The 18,464-nt window shown below is 39.1% G+C and overlaps 1 protein-coding gene across 1 annotated transcript in view; it reads right to left on the bottom strand.

The window, feature by feature from the left end:
* The window catches only part of CCDC39 (coiled-coil domain 39 molecular ruler complex subunit), a 75,824-nt gene that overhangs the window by 12,668 nt on the left and 44,692 nt on the right, over positions 1-18,464 (bottom strand). Inside the window, exon 14 of the mRNA XM_079100867.1 lies at positions 10,923-11,046. Coding sequence (XP_078956993.1) covers positions 10,923-11,046 — 124 coding nt within the window. The remainder of the gene's footprint in view (positions 1-10,922; positions 11,047-18,464) is intronic.

Genomic DNA, 18,464 nt, shown 5'->3' with positions numbered 1-18,464 from the left:
ACTGTGAGATACTAAGATTGATAAAATAAAAACAGAACCACGTATGCTCCATAGACCAGCTACTGCTGTAGGACCAAAAACAGGGCTGTGGGTTGAACTGGGTCCATGAAAAAAAGACGTGACTTTATTTGTAAACAGGGTCTTTGCAAATATAATCACAATAAGGTCATTATGGTTGGCCTTAATCCAATATAACTGATAGTCTTACAAAATGAGAAACTTGAACACAGACATACAGAGGGAGGACTGCATGGAGACGTAGGAAGAACACCATGTGAAGTGGAAGGTACAACTTCACAAGCCAAGGAACACCAAAGAGTGTCAGTAAACCAGAAGAGGAGAGAGGTATAGAACAGATTCTCCCTCAAAGCCATCAGAATGAAGCAACCTTGCCAACACTGTCATCTTGGACTTCTAGACTCAGAAGTATGAAACAAATTTTTGTTGTTTGATCCATCTAGTTTGTGGCATTTTGTTATGGCAGCCCTAAGAAACTAGTAAGAAAGTCAACAAAATTTTTCATGTAAAGGGCCAGGTAGTAACTATTTTAAGGTTTTGGGCCATTCAGTCTATGCTGAAACTACATACCTGCCATTGCAGCAGGAAAACAGTCACAGAAAACACATGAATGAGTGATTATCATGTCTTATAATACTAATTTACAAAACAGGCAGCAGGCAGCATTTGACAGGGGCCTGATTTGCTGACCCCTAGTTTACAACATGCAGAAAACCGAAGAGTTGCTAACACTAATCAAACTCCTCTTAGCCAGAGCTATAAACTTACATATATGTTCCATCAAGAAAGATCCTTTTGTAGAGAATTATTAAGAATAAGGGAAAGGGAAAGGGAAAGCTCTTGAATTGACTAGATTTTAAACCTAAATCTATTTTAAAAAAAGTGATTCTGAAAAACAGAACCACTTTGAAAGATAAAAATTAATTTCTAATTGGCAAGTTCAATTTTTTCCTAGTGAAACTGTTAAAATATTATTTTCCAAAGGTTAAAAGTTATTCTCATACAAATATAAAACAAAAAAGCAGAGTTGTGTTCCCACAGGCCAAAATTCATTTGTTTTGTTAGCATTTGTGTTACTATAGTTATCTACAAGTTAATATCTATCCCCATAGGACAGATAAAATAAATTAGTTAATATAGAGTCAAAGGTATTCACCCCAATTCAATCAGATAATCCCTGAAGGGCCTGCTAGGAAATGCCAAGAATTTGGCATCACCATGTAATGGTGTCATTGTACCCAGTAACTGCTCTTCATTTTTACACCATGGATATTTGTTCCTGATAAAAGCTAGACTGAATTTAGTTAGAAGGGCTTGACAGTCAGGGCAAGATGGTGAGTGAGGAGGTGAGGGCCAGAATAAAGGAGCATGGAGAGGGTCTTCTAATGAGGTCAACTCCTGGTTGACAAAAGTGCTCGTGAACACAAGCAGAGGACCCAATCAACAGACATTTCCATACTTGTGTGTCCGAAACTACTTACCTGCCATTGTAGCAGGAAAGCAGTCAAAAATAACACACAAATGGTGGGGGGATCCAACAGAAAAAGTGAAACAGACTCATGGACAGAGGAGCATCGATCAGTAATAGTGAGGGCAGGGGAGGAGATAGGGAAAGAGGAAATTCCAGAGACCATAAAAAGAACAAGCCGGGGGTTTCAAGATGGCGGCCTAGAGGGTGGCTGCATTTCATGTTGCTCCAGGACTCAGGATTCAAAAGAGGAGATATTGAGACGCTTGGGAGCAACTCAAAGCAGCCAGGTGACTCTCACCCCCTGGGGAGGCATCCCGGATGGGACGGTGGTCCCGGAACGCAGGAAACTTTGTGAAGTAGAACTGCCGGCGAGACGCCCCTCCCCCCGCTGGAGCAGTGAACTCGGACAGCTGGGAGCGCCGTAAAGGAGGCCGCTCGGCACAGCTCTGGGACTCGGAGCAACCACTGGGGCTCAGGCGGCTGCCCAGGGGAGGAGTGGCGAGGAGAGCTGTGTGGACTCAGGACACCGGGGCCTGCCCTGAGGAGGAGGAGAGGAGCGTGGCCACTTGGATTCGGAGTGACTGCACCAGAGCTACAGGCGGGTGCCAGAGGAGAAGCCACGCGGCGAGCTGTTTGGACTCACAATGATGCTTCTGAACCCCGGGGCCTGCCCTGAGAACGAGGAGGAGGAAGAGGAGCGCAGCCGCTTGGATTCGGGTGACTACACCAGAGATACAGGCGGTTGCCAGAGAAGGGGCTGCGTGGCGAGCTGTTTGGACTCTGACCACTTCTGAACCCCGGGGCCTGCCCGGAGGAGGAGGAGGAGGTGGAGGAGGAGCGCGGCGGGTCCTTTGGACTCGCAGTGGCTGCATTAGCGCTCCAGGCGGCTGCTCAGAGGAGAAGGCGAGTGGTGAGTTGTTTGGTCTTAAAGTGACAGCTCCTGAACACAGGGGGGCTGCCTGGAGGAGAAGCGTGGTGGGACACTTGGTCTTGAGTGGCTGCACCAGAGCTCCGGGCGGTTGCCAAGAGGACCCGTGCAGCGGGTCACATGGATTCAGAGCCACTCAGAGGGACTGCTCCTGAACACCCGGGGGGTTATCTGGAGAAGGAGGAGGAACGGGGAGGGTCACTTCGACTTGGAGTGATTGATTGCCCCGGGCTACAGGTGGTTGGTGGGAGGAGGAGGCACGAAGTGAGTTTCTTGGACTCCTAGTGACCGCACCGGAATACTGGGCGGCTGTCTGGAGGAAGAGGCCTGTGGCGGGTCTCCGGGACTCAGAGCGATTGTTCGGGGCTACAGGTGGCTGCTCAGAGGAGGGGCCACACAGCCAGGCGATTAGGTGCAGAGCAGGGTCCCAGGATCTAGGAGGCTTCTGGGTGGAAGAGCCGCACAGAGAAAGGCTTAGGGCGGAGCGAAGGTTCCAGGCCTGTGGGCAAATTCTCTGAGGAGGGGCAGACGAAGGAGATTCATCTGCGAAGGGTGAGGCTCCCAGGCCCAGGAGGTAGGGCCGGGCCCCTGGGAACTTTGCAGAGGAAGGCAGCCCAGCCCAGGTGGTAGCTGTAAATTGAGGGGAACCTCTAGGAGGGAACTGACCAGCGAGACCTCCCCACCGGGTGAGTCTTCCCTGCTGGGTGAGGTTTCCCCACAAGGACAGTAAAACCAGAGACTCAGGCCCAAACAGGCCTTGCCTCAGCCCGCAGCCTAGGTCCCCTTTGGATGACCATTGGTTACCAAGTGGAGGCACCTCTGCCCACTAGCAGGGATTATACCCCACCTGAAGGCCACCACCCCTAGAGAGGCTGCTTCCTTGCGGAGCACCGCATTATCAACTTCCTCCATGAGTTCAGCCTACTGAAGGCTAAGGGGGGATATATATAGAAATCTTCAGGGACATTGTAAGTCAATAGAGGAAATCTGCAATATCTCAGCGGTCCACTGATACCTGAACAATATGAGAAAACAAGGAAAGAAAATGCTGCAAACAAATCTAGATGTTACATCAATAAAACCCAATGACAGCATGGCAGAAGAAATGACAGAAAAGGAGTTCAGAATGTACATAATTAAAATGATCAGAGAAGCAAACGATGAGATGAAAGAGCAAATGCAAGCATTGAATGATCGCACCAATCGACAGTTAAAAGAGCAAATACAAGAAGCAAAAGATCATTTCAATAAAGAGTTAGAGATATTGAAAAAAAAACAAACAGAAATCCTTGACATGAAGGAAACAATAAACCAAATTAAGAACTCCATAGAAAGCATATCCAATAGGATAGAACACCTGGAAGACAGAACCTCAGACATTGAAGACAAAATATTTAACCTTGAAAACAAAGTTGAACAAACAGAGAAGATGGTAAGAAATCATGAACAGAATCTACAAGAACTATGGGATATCATGAAAAGGCCAAATTTAAGAATTATTGGGATTGAGGAAGGCCTAGAGAAACAAGCCAAAGGAATGAACAATTTATTCAATGAAATAATATCAGAAAATTTCCCAAATCTGAAGAATGAAATGGAAAATCAAGTTCAAGAGGCTTATAGGACTCCAAATACACAAAATTACAACAGACCCACACCAAGGCACATTATAATGAAAATACCTAACATACAAAATAAAGACAGAATTTTAAAGGCTGTGAGAGAAAAGAACCAAATTACATTCAGGGGGAAACCAATACGCATATCAGCAGATTTTTCAATCCAGACCCTACAAGCTAGAAGGGCCTGGAAAAACATTTTTCAAGCCCTGAAAGAAAATGGATGCCAACCAAGAATCTTATACCCAGCAAAACTTACCTTCAAATTTGACGATGAAATAAAATCCTTCCATGAGAAACAAAAGCTAAAAGAATTTACAAAAAGAAAGCCAGCATTACAGAACATTCTCAGCAAAATATTCCATGAGGAAGAGATGAAAAACAAAGAAGCAAATCAGCAAAGCGAGGAATTATCCTAAAGGAATTGTCAAATAAAGGAGGAAACAAGTTGTGTCAAACAAATAAATAAACAAAATTTTAAAAATGAACCAAATGACCGGGAAACCAAATCATTTCTGTATAATAACCCTGAATGTTAATGGCCTGAATTCATCAATCAAAAGACATAGACTGGCAGACTGGATTAAAAAGAAAGATCCAACAATATGTTGCCTGCAAGAGACTCACCTCATAGAAAAAGATACCCATAGACTAAAGGTGAAAGGATGGGCAAAAACATACCATGCACATGGACTCAGCAAAAAAGCTGGAGTATCCATCCTCATTTCCGATAATGTGGACTTCAAGCCAAAACTAGTCAGAAGGGATAAAGAAGGTCATTTCATACTGCTTAAGGGAAGCATAAATCAGCAAGATATAACAATCATAAACATCTATGCCCCAAACAGTGGCTCATCTATGTATGTCAAACAAATCCTTCTCAATTTCAGAAACCAAATAAACCACAACACAATAATACTAGGTGATTTTAACACGCCTCTCTCACCACTGGACAGATCTTCCAGACAAAAATTGAACAAAGAAACCACAGATCTCAATAACACAATCAATAATTTAGACTTCACGGACATTTATAGAATATACCATCCAACCAAGAGTGAATACACTTTCTTCTCAGCAGCACATGGATCCTTCTCTAAAATAGACCATATATTATGCCACAAAGCTAATGTTAGCAAATACAAGAAGATAGAGACACTAGCATGTATTCTATCAGATCATAATGGATTGAAGTTAGAAATAAATGAAAGAGTAAAACACAGAAACTATTCCAACATCTGGAGATTAAACAATATGCTATTATATGATGAATGGATAACAGAAGATATTAGGAAGGAAATTAAAAAATTCTTAGAGGTAAATGAGAACAAAGAAACATCATATCAAAATCTCTGGGACTCTATGAAAGCAGTACTTAGAGGGAAATTTATTTCATGGAGCGCATTTAATAAAAGAAGTAAAACTCAACAAATAAACAACCTAACACTACAGCTCAAAGCCCTAGAAAAAGAAGAACAGAACAGCACCAAAAGTAGTAGAAGACAGGAAATAGTTAAACTCAGAGCTGAAATCAATGAAATTGAAACAAAAGAAACAATACAAAAAATTGAGAAAATAAATAGTTGGTTCTTCGAAAAAATAAACAAAATTGATAAACCTTTAGGCACACTAACAAAGAGAAGACGAGAGAAAACCCAAAAAACTAAAATTGGGAATGAACAAGGAAATATCACAACAGACAGGATTGAAATACAAAACATAATTAGAAGCTATTTTGAAAATCTATACTCCAACAAAATAGAAAATTTCGAAGACATCAACAGGTTTCTAGAGACATATGAATTGCCTAAACTGAACGAGGAGGACATACACAATTTAAATAGACCAATTTCAAGTACTGAAATAGAAGAAGTCATCAAAAGCCTACCAACAAAGAAAAGTCCGGGACCAGATGGGTTCTCAGCCGAGTTCTACAAAACCTTTAAAGAAGTGCTCATTCCAATACTTCTCAAAGTATTCCATAAAATAGAAGAGGAGGGAACCCTCCCAAACTCATTCTATGAAGCCAATATCACACTGATACCTAAACCAGACAGAGACTCATCAAGGAAAGAAAATTTCAGACCAATATCCTTAATGAACATCGACGCAAAAATTCTCAACAAAATTTTAGCAAATCGCATACAAAAATATATTAAAAAGATAGTGCACCATGATCAAGTGGGTTTCATCCCAGGGATCCAAGGTTGGTTCAACATCAGGAAATCAATAAACGTAATTCACCATATTAATAGACTTAAAGTCAAGAATCACATGATTATTTCAATAGATGCAGAGAAAGCATTTGATAAAATACAGCACCCCTTCATGCTCAAAACACTAGAAAAAATAGGGATAGTGGGAACATTCCTTAAAATTGTAAATGCCATTTATGCTAAGCCCATGGCTAATATCATTCTAAATGGTGAAAAACTGAAAGCATTCCCCCTAAAAACTGGAACAAGGCAGGGATGCCCTCTTTCACCACTTCTATTCAACATCGTTCTTGAGACTCTGGCCAGAGCAATTAGACAAACCAAAGAAATTAAAGGGATACGAATTGGAAAAGAAGAACTCAAACTATCCCTGTTCGCTGATGACATGATTATATATTTAGAGGAACCTGGAAATTCCACCAGAAAACTCTTAGAACTCATAAGTGATTTCAGTAAAGTAGCAGGTTACAAGATCAATGCCCATAAATCCAACGCATTTTTATACATAAGTGATGAATCTTCAGAAAGAGAAATTAGGAAAACTACCCCATTCACAATAGCCTCGAAAAAAATAAAATACTTGGGAATCAAAAGAGGTGAAAGACCTCTACAATGAGAACTATACAATACTAAAGAAAGAAATTAAAGAACACCTTAGAAGATGGAAAGATCTTCCATGTTCTTGGATAGGAAGAATTAATATGGTCAAAATGGCCATACTACCTAAAGTGCTATACAAATTCAATGCAATTCCAATTAAAATCCCAATGACGTACCTTACAGAAATAGAGCAAGCAATTATGAAATTCATCTGGAAGAATAAGAAACCCAGAATAGCTAAAGCAATCCTTAGCAGGAAGAGTGAAACAGGGGGTATTGCAATACCAGATCTTCAACTCTACTACAAAGCAATAGTAACAAAAACGGCATGGTATTGGTACCAAAATAGAAAGGTAGATCAATGGTACAGAATAGAGGACACGGACACAAACCCAAATAAATACAATTTTCTCATACTAGACAAAGGTGCCAAAAATATGCAATGGAGAAAAGATAGCCTCTTCAACAAATGGTGCTGGGAGAATTGGAAATCCATATGCAACAGAATGAAACTAAACCCATATCTCTCACCATGCACGAAACTAAACTCAAAATGGATTAAGGACCTCGGAATCAGACCAGAGACCCTGCAGATTATAGAAGAAAAAGTAGGTCCAAATCTTCACCTTGTTGGTCTAGGACCAGACTTCCTTAACAGGACTCCCATAGCACAAGAAATAAAAGCTAGAATCAACCACTGGGATAGATTCAAACTAAAAAGCTTTCTCTCAGCAAAGGAAACTATCAGCAATGCGAAGAAAGAGCCTACAGAGTGGGAGAATATCTTTGCCAATCATACTTCAGATAGAGCACTAATCTCCAGAATCTATAAAGAACTCAAAAAACTCTACTCCAAGAATTCAAATAATCCAGTCAACAAATGGGCTAAGGAAATGAATAGACACTTCACAGAAGAAGATCTACAAGCAATCAACAAACATATGGAAAAATGTTCAACATCTCTAGTAATAAGAGAAATGCAAATCAAAACCACCCTAAGATTCCATCTCACCCCAATTAGAATGGCGATTATCAAGAATACGAGCAACAACAGGTGTTGGCGAGGATGTGGGGAGAAAGGTACACTCATACACTGCTGGTGGGGCTGCAAATTAGTGCAGCCACTCTGGAAAGCAGTGTGGAGATTTCTTAGAAAACTTGGAATGGACCCTCCATTTGACCCAGCTATCCCACTCCTTGGCCTATACCCAAAGGACTTAAAATCTGCATACTACAGAGATACAGCCACATCAATGTTCATAGCTGCTCAATTCACAATAGCCAGACTGTGGAACCAACCTAGATGCCCTTCAATTGATGAGTGGATAAAGAAACTGTGGTATATATATACAATGGAATATTACTCAGCCATAAAGAATGATAAAATTATGGCATTTGCAGGCAAATGGATGAAATTGGAGAATATCATGCTAAGTGAGATAAGCCAATCTCAAAAAGCCAAAGGACGAATGATATCGCTAATAAGTGGAGGATGACACATAATGGGGGGGAGGGAAGGGTTAGAGTTAGGGTTAGAGTTAGGGTTAGGGAGGGGGGCAAGTATGGAGGAAGGAACTACTGTATAGAGGGTAAAGAGGGGTGGGAGGGGTGGGGGGAAGGGAAAAAATAACAGAATGAATCAAACAACATTACTCTATGTAAATTTATGATTACACAAATGGTATGCCTTTACGCCATGTACAAACAGAGAAACAACATGTATCCCATTTGTTTACAATAAAAAAAAAAAAAAAAAAAAAAAAAGAACAAGCCAAAACTCCCCTGCTGGATTCCCAGCTCTGGAGCCCCTTTGGAGAAGTCTATCTCTGTATCTCTTTCGTCTTTGCAATAAACCTACTACTTGCTTGCTATCTCTGTGTCCTGTTCTTCAATTCTTTGCCAAAGACAACAAACCCAGCACCCCCTAGACAGTAACAGTTACAAAGAAATAAAGGCTCATTTTTTACACATGTGAGTCACATGAAGTATTATCAGTAAAAAGTTTAAACATATTACACAATAAGAAAATGGAAATAACTATGTGGCAAGCTGTGAATCCCAGAGAAGATGGAAGTAAATTGATACTTAAGTGATATCAGTAAATTGAGGGTACGGATAGCCTCAAATTATTTAACATGTTATGTATCCATCACTTTCACTATAAATAGAATCATACTCTTTATCACTAAAAAAATCTTACCTGTTTTCCTGAGTAGATTAATCAGCATCATCACAGCAATAGCAATAATAATAGCTAATATTTGAGTGCCATCTTGTGCCAAGCACTGTCCTGAGGGCTTTGCATATATTTTCTTATTTACTTCTTCCAACAAAAGTAACAATATTACCATCCTCATTGTGCAAGTGAGAAAACAGGCCTCAAGTAGTCATACAACTTATTCAGTATCACTTACTTGAAGTAAAAGCAGGATATGGACAGAGGCATGCTTAACACCAGTACATGTTGTTAACATAGCCCTTGTTGGTAGAGAAGCATAACTGGAATTGCAACATGTCAATTCTTCCAACACCTAAAGAATTAGAGCCTACCCATCACCCTATGGGGCCCTTTAAAACCTGGGAGGGGGAGTGTGTTGTTTCTATTCGGTAGAAGCCTGAGGTTATAACAAAGATTTAAGAGTTAGCACTGTTTCCCATAGGTTAAGCAGAGTTTCCAAGGGTTTCAGTGGTAGGCATGTCACACTCGATGTATGTGTTAGGGGAACTTGAAGAAAGGCTACTGAAGAAAACTTGGCTGCTTAAGGAGATATGTAGAAGTTGAAGACAGCATCCACAAGGACCATTCTCTGAAGGTGTGAATTGGGGAGATATCCTTCCTACCCCTATCCATGAGTCCAAGTTACAATTTTCATTCCTTCCTTATAGTGTTTTGAGTAATTCCTCAAACCTTTCTATGAAGAAATTCACATCTATTCATGGTATTTTCTACATGGAAAAGATGAATGTAGCAGTACACAGGAACAAAATTATATCCAATTCCTGATCAGTTCTGGAGTTCCCTCTTCTGGGTTCTTAGGTTTAAGATAACCATGGGATGGCAGACAACTCTCAAACATCAGAAAAGAAAAAGCAGTTTTTTTGGGTGCAGTGGTGCCTGCCTGTAATCACAGCAGCTTTGGGAGGCTGAGGCAGGAGGACTCAAATTGAGCCTTAGCGAGGTCCTAAGCAACTTAGTGAGATCCTGTCTCAAAATTAAAAAAAAAAAAAAAAGTGCCACTGGTTTCAAGAGAGAGAGAGAGAGAGAGAGAGAGATAAAGCAGTTTTACCTGATCTGTCTCCTTTACAGTAAGAGGAAAAAGGAGCAGCCCTCTTCCTCTCTCTACAATAGGACTGCAATGGTAACTGGAGTTTAAGACTCAGAAGTATTATAGTTCCCAGAGAATGATAAGGTCCTGGGTATGGCATATGAGTGGGTCACATAATGAAATAAAGCGTTAAGGAGTTGAACAGGTGTCCCACGCATGCTGAAGGCCCCCAGAATGATATGTCTTAGAGTAAAACAGATTTTGACCTTGACTAGATGAGGGAAAGTGACATGATATAAATGATAGAAAAAAAAGATGGTTAAAGAATTGTCAAATAGATTATCCTGAACTCAAAAGAGAAAGTTAGCAGTAGGCTTTGGGACCCAGAGGGCATACTTGAATCTCTCAGATTGGAGGTATACAGAACTGACAATGCGCCTGCCGTGCAACTGGGAGGCTAAGGCAGGAGGATCACAGGTTCAGAGCCAGTCTCTGCAAAAGAGAGACCCTGTCTCTAAATAAAATACAAAACAGGGCTGGGGATGTGGAGTGCCCCTGAGTTCAATCCTGGTATGGGAGGAAAAAAAACTGAAAATGTGATAATGCTTCATTATCTCCATCTAGCAACTAATATTTTGGACCTTATTAGTGTACTAGCTAATGACCCTAACTAACTGAAATAGTTGCTATATTTCATGGAAAACATTTGCTCTTTTGGTTCTTTTAAATCCAGAGGATTACTGTGAGTGAGTTAACAATGAAAGAATACTTCATACTATCACATCTGTAAATCAATTAAGATACCTTTATTACATAATAGGCCTGTGTTTTCTCCTCTTCTCCCTCAGGAGGCAGCATAACAACAGTAAGAATTTCATATCTATTCTTCAGCTTATTGATTTTACTTAGCCGCTCATGAAACTCAGCACTAATACAGAGAAAAAAAATTAAAGGAAAATTAATTTACAAAGTCATAGCTGTGGAACCCCAAGTGTAGGCAACCCAGATATCTCGTAATAGGAAATAAACAAATACGCCTAACTTTTACTCCAGAGTGAGATACTACCATGTGCTCCTGAGGCACATTCAAACATCTTTGAAAAGATAGTGCAGAACAGGGCAGTAAATACCTCCCCCTGCAAGGCATGCATAAATATGAGAAGCTGATAGAAAACTGTCTTCCAACATTCCAGATTCAGATTCTTAAGTTTTTACTTTTTCCTTTTGTTGTAATAAATTTATATTTTACAAGATATTTTTCAGAAGTTATTTTACAATAATACTAGTAGTGCTAATATACTCATGGCAATATGGAGGGTGAATCATTTACCCACCATAATCTCATGAAAGTAAGACGAAAAACCATAGTGGCAAGAAATCTTCAACCTACCAGTTTTCCTGCACCAAGAGGAAAGTAATGTCAAAATATATTTAGTGTCATAAGTTAAAGATTTTCTTATTTTTAATTGCCACTAATGTTTCATCAGAAAAAAAAATTTACCAGTCCTTCATGTGATCTAAAATGGCTTGCTAGCCTTCAAGCTTAACATAGCAGACTGAGTAGAAGTTTATGTCTTTTTTTTTTCTGAGATGAAAAAGTTTTTTTAAGCCATAATATCCCTAGAAACAAGAAAGACACAAATATTTTCACAAATCCATAGAAAAAAATGGAAAACAGATGGGATAAGGGTGATAGAAAAAGATAGATGCTCCTGGAAGATTACTGAGGCAGCAAAAACTGTTTTCCATCATAGAAGTTTGAAGAAACCCCAAATTCAAGAATTATAGTTTAAAAAGCAAGACTGATCTGTGAGGCTACCAGCAATAGGCAGTTAATAAAAGGATTATTCACAGACCATCTGGGCCATTCCCCTCAACACCCCCATAGTATACAGAGATGTTGACAGGAATGGTCTCTACTCTGATGATAACTGAAAAATCACCAGAGTAGCATATACGCTGGTGCTAGAGAGAAAAAGCAATTCCAGGCTTTCACAACAGTGGAAGTAAATGAAAAAGAAAGGCAGTTCCACTTAGCAACATAATGAAGTTCTCTTCATTCAAAATAAATACCCCCTAATTCTTGGTAACAATGGAAGTCCTGACCCTGCCTATCAACAATCTATGCTCCTTAGTGTAAAAACAAGTCAAGAGCCTAAAACCAGGCTCCCATTTGGGGGAGAGATCTGTTGAAGAAAGAGATCTACTTAATTACAGAGAAAACCCTTACCAACTACCTATCCCAATATCCACAGATTATTAATTAAGCATTTATTAATAAGTAAGCCAAGGATCATCAAACATTTATGAAATGCTAACAGCATGAATTGAAAGAACAAAATGAACAAAGAACAACAAATGCTGGGAGACAGATAATGCATTGAATAAAACTCTTAAAGTATTCTAATTGGTATTAGTATTTAGTATTTAATATTCTCTAAAATATGAAAAACTATCAGCTCCAAAAATACCCATAAAGCAAGATGGGCTGTTAGGAAAAGAAATGTCTAATGAAAAAACAACAATTCTTGCAAATGAGTTCTCCTTTTCAATAAACATCAGTAAAGAATAAAGATTCAGTTTGTAAGTTGCAGAGATGAAGAAATGTGGAGGAAGCTAACCAGAGAGAAAAGGAACTAGGGAGAGAAAAAAAAAGAATACTTAATAAAGTAAATAAGGTAGAAAATGAGAGAAAAGTTAAGAAACCTAGAGGACAGCATCCACTAAGAATGAGCAAAAAATGGGAAAAACAGAAAGTGTTGGTGAGAAAAAAAGGAATAGAGAAAAATAGTCCCCTGACCTAAAGAACGATGTGAATAAAGTAATTAATTGAAAGAGTTCTCCACAAGTCAAACAAGAAAAATTTAAATACCCAGACATGAACAGCAAGGATAAAGAGATTGTCCCAAAGCTTTCAAAGAAACCCAACAACAAAAACTAGGTTCCCTATAATGTAAACTGAATTAGCCTGGAATCAGACCTCTCATAAAAACATTGTATTCTAAATATAATCAGTGTTTTCAAGGATACATGAAAGATGAGAAGGGAAAAAGTAGAAGTAAAAGGTTCTAAGTCTTTTCAAGGAAGGGGAAAAGAAAAGTCTCTTTTGAATTTACAAATAACCAGAAAATAATTAGATTTCTTTTCAATTAAAAAAGGGGAAAATAAAATTCATTAAACCAATAAAAGACAGGAGAGAAAGAAGGATTAAATACATGGTAATTTCTTAATGTTTATTGAAAAGTCATATGGATATGAATGTAGATAGATGTAGATATAGACACCATGTGAACCAGCAATTTCTCTCCTAGGTATTTAGCCAGGAGAAAAGCAAGCACATGCCTTTGCCAACAATACATATGTTCATAGCAGCTTTGTTTATAATAGCTAAAAACTAGAAGCAACATGAATGTCCATTTTTCATCAGGTATATGTGTAAACAAATGTGAGTATCATTATACATTAGTTTTGAGAAAATAAATAGAGTCAGCAAATCATCCTGACTGCCACCTGTTTTGTACAGCCCATAAGTAAAGAATGGCTTTACATTTTTAAATAGTTGGAAAAAAACAAAATAACTAAATTTCATGAAAGATGCAAACAAAATTTCATTGTTCATAAGGTTTTCTGGAATATAGCCATGCTCATTTACTTATATATTTTCTATGGCTGCTTTCACTCCACAATGGCAGAGTTGAGTTATTGAAATAAAGACCACAAAGTTTGCAAAGTATTATAACAATTACTATCTAACCTTTGCAGAAAAGTGTGCCAATCTCTGATGAAAAGGAATTATTAGTGATTATACACAATATGGATGAGTCTCAAAATAATTATGTCAAATGAAAAAGTCAGGAAAGGCATATTTACTAATGATTGCATTCATATAAAACTCCTGAAAATGCTCTCTAAGGAGATCCAAGATGGCAGAATAAAGGAGGCAGAGTTCCTGGCTGCTCTGTAGCATGAAATCAAGAAAGCAGATGGGTAGCTACTCCATAAGGTGGGCGAACTAAAAAAAAAAAAAAAAAAAAAAAAAAAAAAAAAAAAAAAAAAAGGAAGGGGATGCTTTACAGGAAACTAAAACTGGACATTCAAAGCAGATCAGGGACACAGGAAGCTGGCTATAATAAAATAAGGAAAAAATCCCCAGTGGCACAGCCAAGCCAGAAGTTTCAGTCAGAAAGGTCCCTCTGTAAGCATAGTAGAGGGATAAGGGAATTAAAAGAACCCACATTTTTGGGGAGGTCCGAGGCATGTCTAGGTATTTAGTGTTTAGAGACCAAGGACATTGCCCAACAAACCTGAAGGACTTGCTGCATGATATCCAAGTGTGGGGAAAGAAGCCACCATCTCTCCAGGTAGAATGAGGAAGACAAAGGAAGGAACCATTTTACAGCTGCAGTGTGGGGGCCAGCAATTGAGGATGCTGATTCCTGGCAAACCCAAATTTGACCCAAAATACAGGCCCAGTAAACAAGGTGCACGACATAGAGTGTACTTATGTGACCAGAAGAAAATCAAACATGGAGAGAGGCTTACTACAAGGGACAACTGGTCACAGAAACCCACCTGGCTCTAGCCCTCCCCCTCCAATCCAACTGTTTGTAAGACTGGCCAGGAAAGACTCATCTGGCTGGGAATATGGAAAGGTCCAGGGGCAGGAGAAACTGTTTGGAGATTGAACTTGAGACCAGGAAATGAAGGTCTGCAGGTGACATAGGGGACTAAGAATTGGCTTCCCCACCACATGAGGGGAACCCAGGGAAGCTCTGGGTTAAAGTTCTAAAACACGGGCCAGCAAGTACTGGGTGCTGGAAGTGTGCTGATTTAAAATCTCCAGACCAGTTGGCATTCAGTGAAGATCTGGAGCCCCCCTAAATCTAAAGTGCCTCCAGGAATTCCACCTGTGGGATTACCTTTCTCACTCCAGCAATCCAGAGAATGGAGCATCATGCTCTAGATGACCCCACCTAAAACTGCTGAGAAGAGAAACAGACTATTTTGAACTCCAACTGAAAGAATTCTTTAACTTTTCATAAGCTATTTTTTTTAATTATTTTTCACTGTTTGTGACCTTAATGGTACATGGACATTTATACAGTTGCCTTTTTCTTTCTTTTTTACTTTTCATCTCTAGCATTTTTTAAGTCAGTTGTTTACATGGATTAGTTTTTGGCGAACTAGGATGTTTGATTAGTATATTTTGGTTTTGTTTTGTATTCTTTTATTTTTATGTGTAATTTTTTAATTTAAATTTTTGCTTTATGTACATTTTTTTCTCCTACTTCTGTTTCCCTTGATTCTATTTTCTTCTGCTAATAGCCAATCTCCATTGCTCTCTTTCACTCTTCCATTAATCTTTTACTTCTGTCTCTTGTCCTCCTCCCTCATAATCATCACATCCTATATTACTTTTGTTCTTTTCCTTTTCCACCATTTGAAAATATAAACCCTTTGCAAACACTGCTTTTATTATAGGCATAACTGAGTCCTATCATTTCTGCTTATTGTGATAATTAACATTATAGATGTCATAATGGGAATTATTTGGTTTAATGTTGTTTGCATTGGTTATTGTTATTATTTGTTTCCCCCTAAACAATGAGGTACTGGAAACCTTCAGAGACACTATAAGTTCACGGGTAGAAACTCTACTGCCTCAGATCCACATGTTAGATGGGCAGACATACAAACAACATGAAAAAGCAAGGGAACAAGTTGCCCCAAGCAAACCAAGATACTCCAAAAACAACAGAATCCATCAAAACTACAGTGGAAGAAATGTCAGAGGAGGAGTTTGGAATGTACATAGTTAAACTGATCTGCAAAGTACAGGATGATGTAAGACAGCAAAGACAGGTAGCAAAAGATCACTTCATAGCTTCGCAGATTGCTAGGTGACGAGGTGGGAGTACCTGACCCACGTGGCTCTTCCCCTATGGAAGAAGTGACTCCCAGACCCAGGAAATCGAGAACAAATACCATGCCCTCCCTGCTCCTCCTTTCCTCGGCAGGAAGTCTACTACCCTGAGTGGCATCCCATGACTAGGGCAGGGTTTGTGGGGACGTCTCCTTCCAGGCAACTTGAGACTGCATGTCTTCTGCATTCCAGAGGCAGCTCTATGTAGGCACCACTTCAGGACCCTGGCCCACCCATGCCCTGCACAGACTTGGTGCCCATACTGCAGCTCCCCATCTACCAATATGTTTGGAAGCCAATGCAGCCATATTGGATTATCCCCAAAGGGGAAGCCACCACTTTTAGGCAGGGCAACTCCCACCCTGAGATGCCTACTAGAGACTGGAAGATAATTAGCAGGTACCTCTTTTGCATCAGGCTACTGAAGATTGGGAGGTTTGGATAGTACATGACTGTTATATTGTAGACTTTTTTTAAAATTTTTAAGCCTTTACTTCTTTATTTTTCTTGCTCTCTTTTCCTTTTATTTACCTGTTTCCTCAGAGTCTCTTTCTCCCTTTTCTCAAGCTAACAACTAATTTTCTTTGATCCTGCTCTCACTCCTCCCATGACCTCTATGTACTCTCTTCTTACCCCATTAGCAATTACATCCTACACCCCTCTCCATCCTCTTTGTCCACCATCAGAAATTGTAGATCTCATTACAAACCTATTGGTTATACTGTAGATAATAAACTCATCCTGTTTATTACTACAATACTGTTAATGTCTTCATAGGGCTATCTGGTTTAGGGCTGCATATTGTTTCTTTTGGATGTTGCTAATATTGACCTTTCCCTTAAAGGAGAGGTATTGGAAACCTGAAGGGTCACAATAAGCCTACAGGGGGGAAACTATAATACCTCAGATCTGCACTACTAGAGGGGAAGATATAGGAACAACATGAAGAAAGTGTCCCAAACAAACCAAGATGCTACATTCATAGAATCCAAAGATAGCATGGCAGAAGAAATGTCAGAAAAGAAGTTCAGAATGTACATAATTAAAATGATTCGCAAAGCAAAGGATGAGATAAGAGATCAAATGCAGGCGATGAATAATCACTCCGATAAGCAGTTAAAAGATCAAATGCAGGAAGCAAAAGATCATTTCAAAAAAGAGATAGAGATTCTGAAAAAAATAATTCTCAACATGAAGGAAGCAATAAACCAAATTAAAAACTCAATAGAAAGCATACCCAACAGGCTAGATCACTTGGAAGTCAGAACCTCAGACAATGAAGACAAAATATTTAATCTAGAAGATAAAGTTGACCAAACTGAGAAGATGAAAAGAAATCATGAACAGAACCTCAAAAAATTATGGGATACCATGAAAAGATCAAATTTAAGAATTATTGGAATTGAGGTAAAGAGATACAAACCAAAGGAATGAACAACCTATTCAGTGAAATAATATCAGAAAATTTCCCAAACCTGAAGAATAAAATGGAAAATCAAATACAAGAATATTATACAAATACAAGAAAATTATACAAATACAAGAATATTATACAAACACAAGAAAATTATAACAGATTCACACTAAGGCACATTATAATGAAAATGCCCAACATGCAAAATAAAGAGAATTTTAAAGGCTGCAAGAGAAAAGCATCAGGTTACATATAGGGGGGAAGCCAATAGGGATATCAGCAGATTTCTCAGTCCAGACCCAAAAAGCTAGAAGAGCCTAGAACAACAAGCTCTGAAAGAACATGGTTGCCAACCAAGAATCTTATACCCAGCAAACCTAACCTTCAGATTAGATGGTGAAATAAAATCCTTCCATGATAAACGAAAGTTAAAAGAATTTACAAATAGAAAGTCTACACTATAGAACATTCTCAGCAAAAATATTCCATGAGGAGGAAGTGAAAAACAATAATGCAAGTCAGCAAAGGGAGGAACTACCCTAAAAGAAAAGCCAATCAAAGAAGACACCAAGTCAAGTTAAAAACCAAAAATAAGCCAAAATGACCAGGAACACAAGTCATATCTCAATAATAAAATTCAAATTTGACTTACTACAAATATTTCTATACTATTACATCTCAGGCCCACATCAAATTTGGAAGATGCTTTGGGGTCTTGTCCTTGTGTTCATTATTTTCTCCTAATTCACTTCCAACCCTACCAAATGTCCATTTTTTCAAAAAAATAAAGGTAGAAGTTGGAAGAAAGTGGTAAATGAACTTGGTACAGTTTAAATAACCTTGGTGACTTCCTGGTTTCAAGCCCTGAAGATCCTTCCTTTCCTTTTTTTCTGTTAACCATCATAATGGATCCACATCTCTACCCATTTCCCTGACTTGGGCAAGAACTATTCCGTACCAAGTTATATAAAACCTTTCCTCAAATTCTAAGCATGGGAAGGCACAAATT

The sequence above is a fragment of the Sciurus vulgaris genome, assembly GCF_902686455.1.
Source record: "Sciurus vulgaris genome assembly, chromosome: 10".
NCBI classification, from domain to species: Eukaryota; Metazoa; Chordata; class Mammalia; order Rodentia; family Sciuridae; genus Sciurus; species Sciurus vulgaris.
This window is presented reverse-complemented; position numbering and strand designations above follow the sequence as displayed.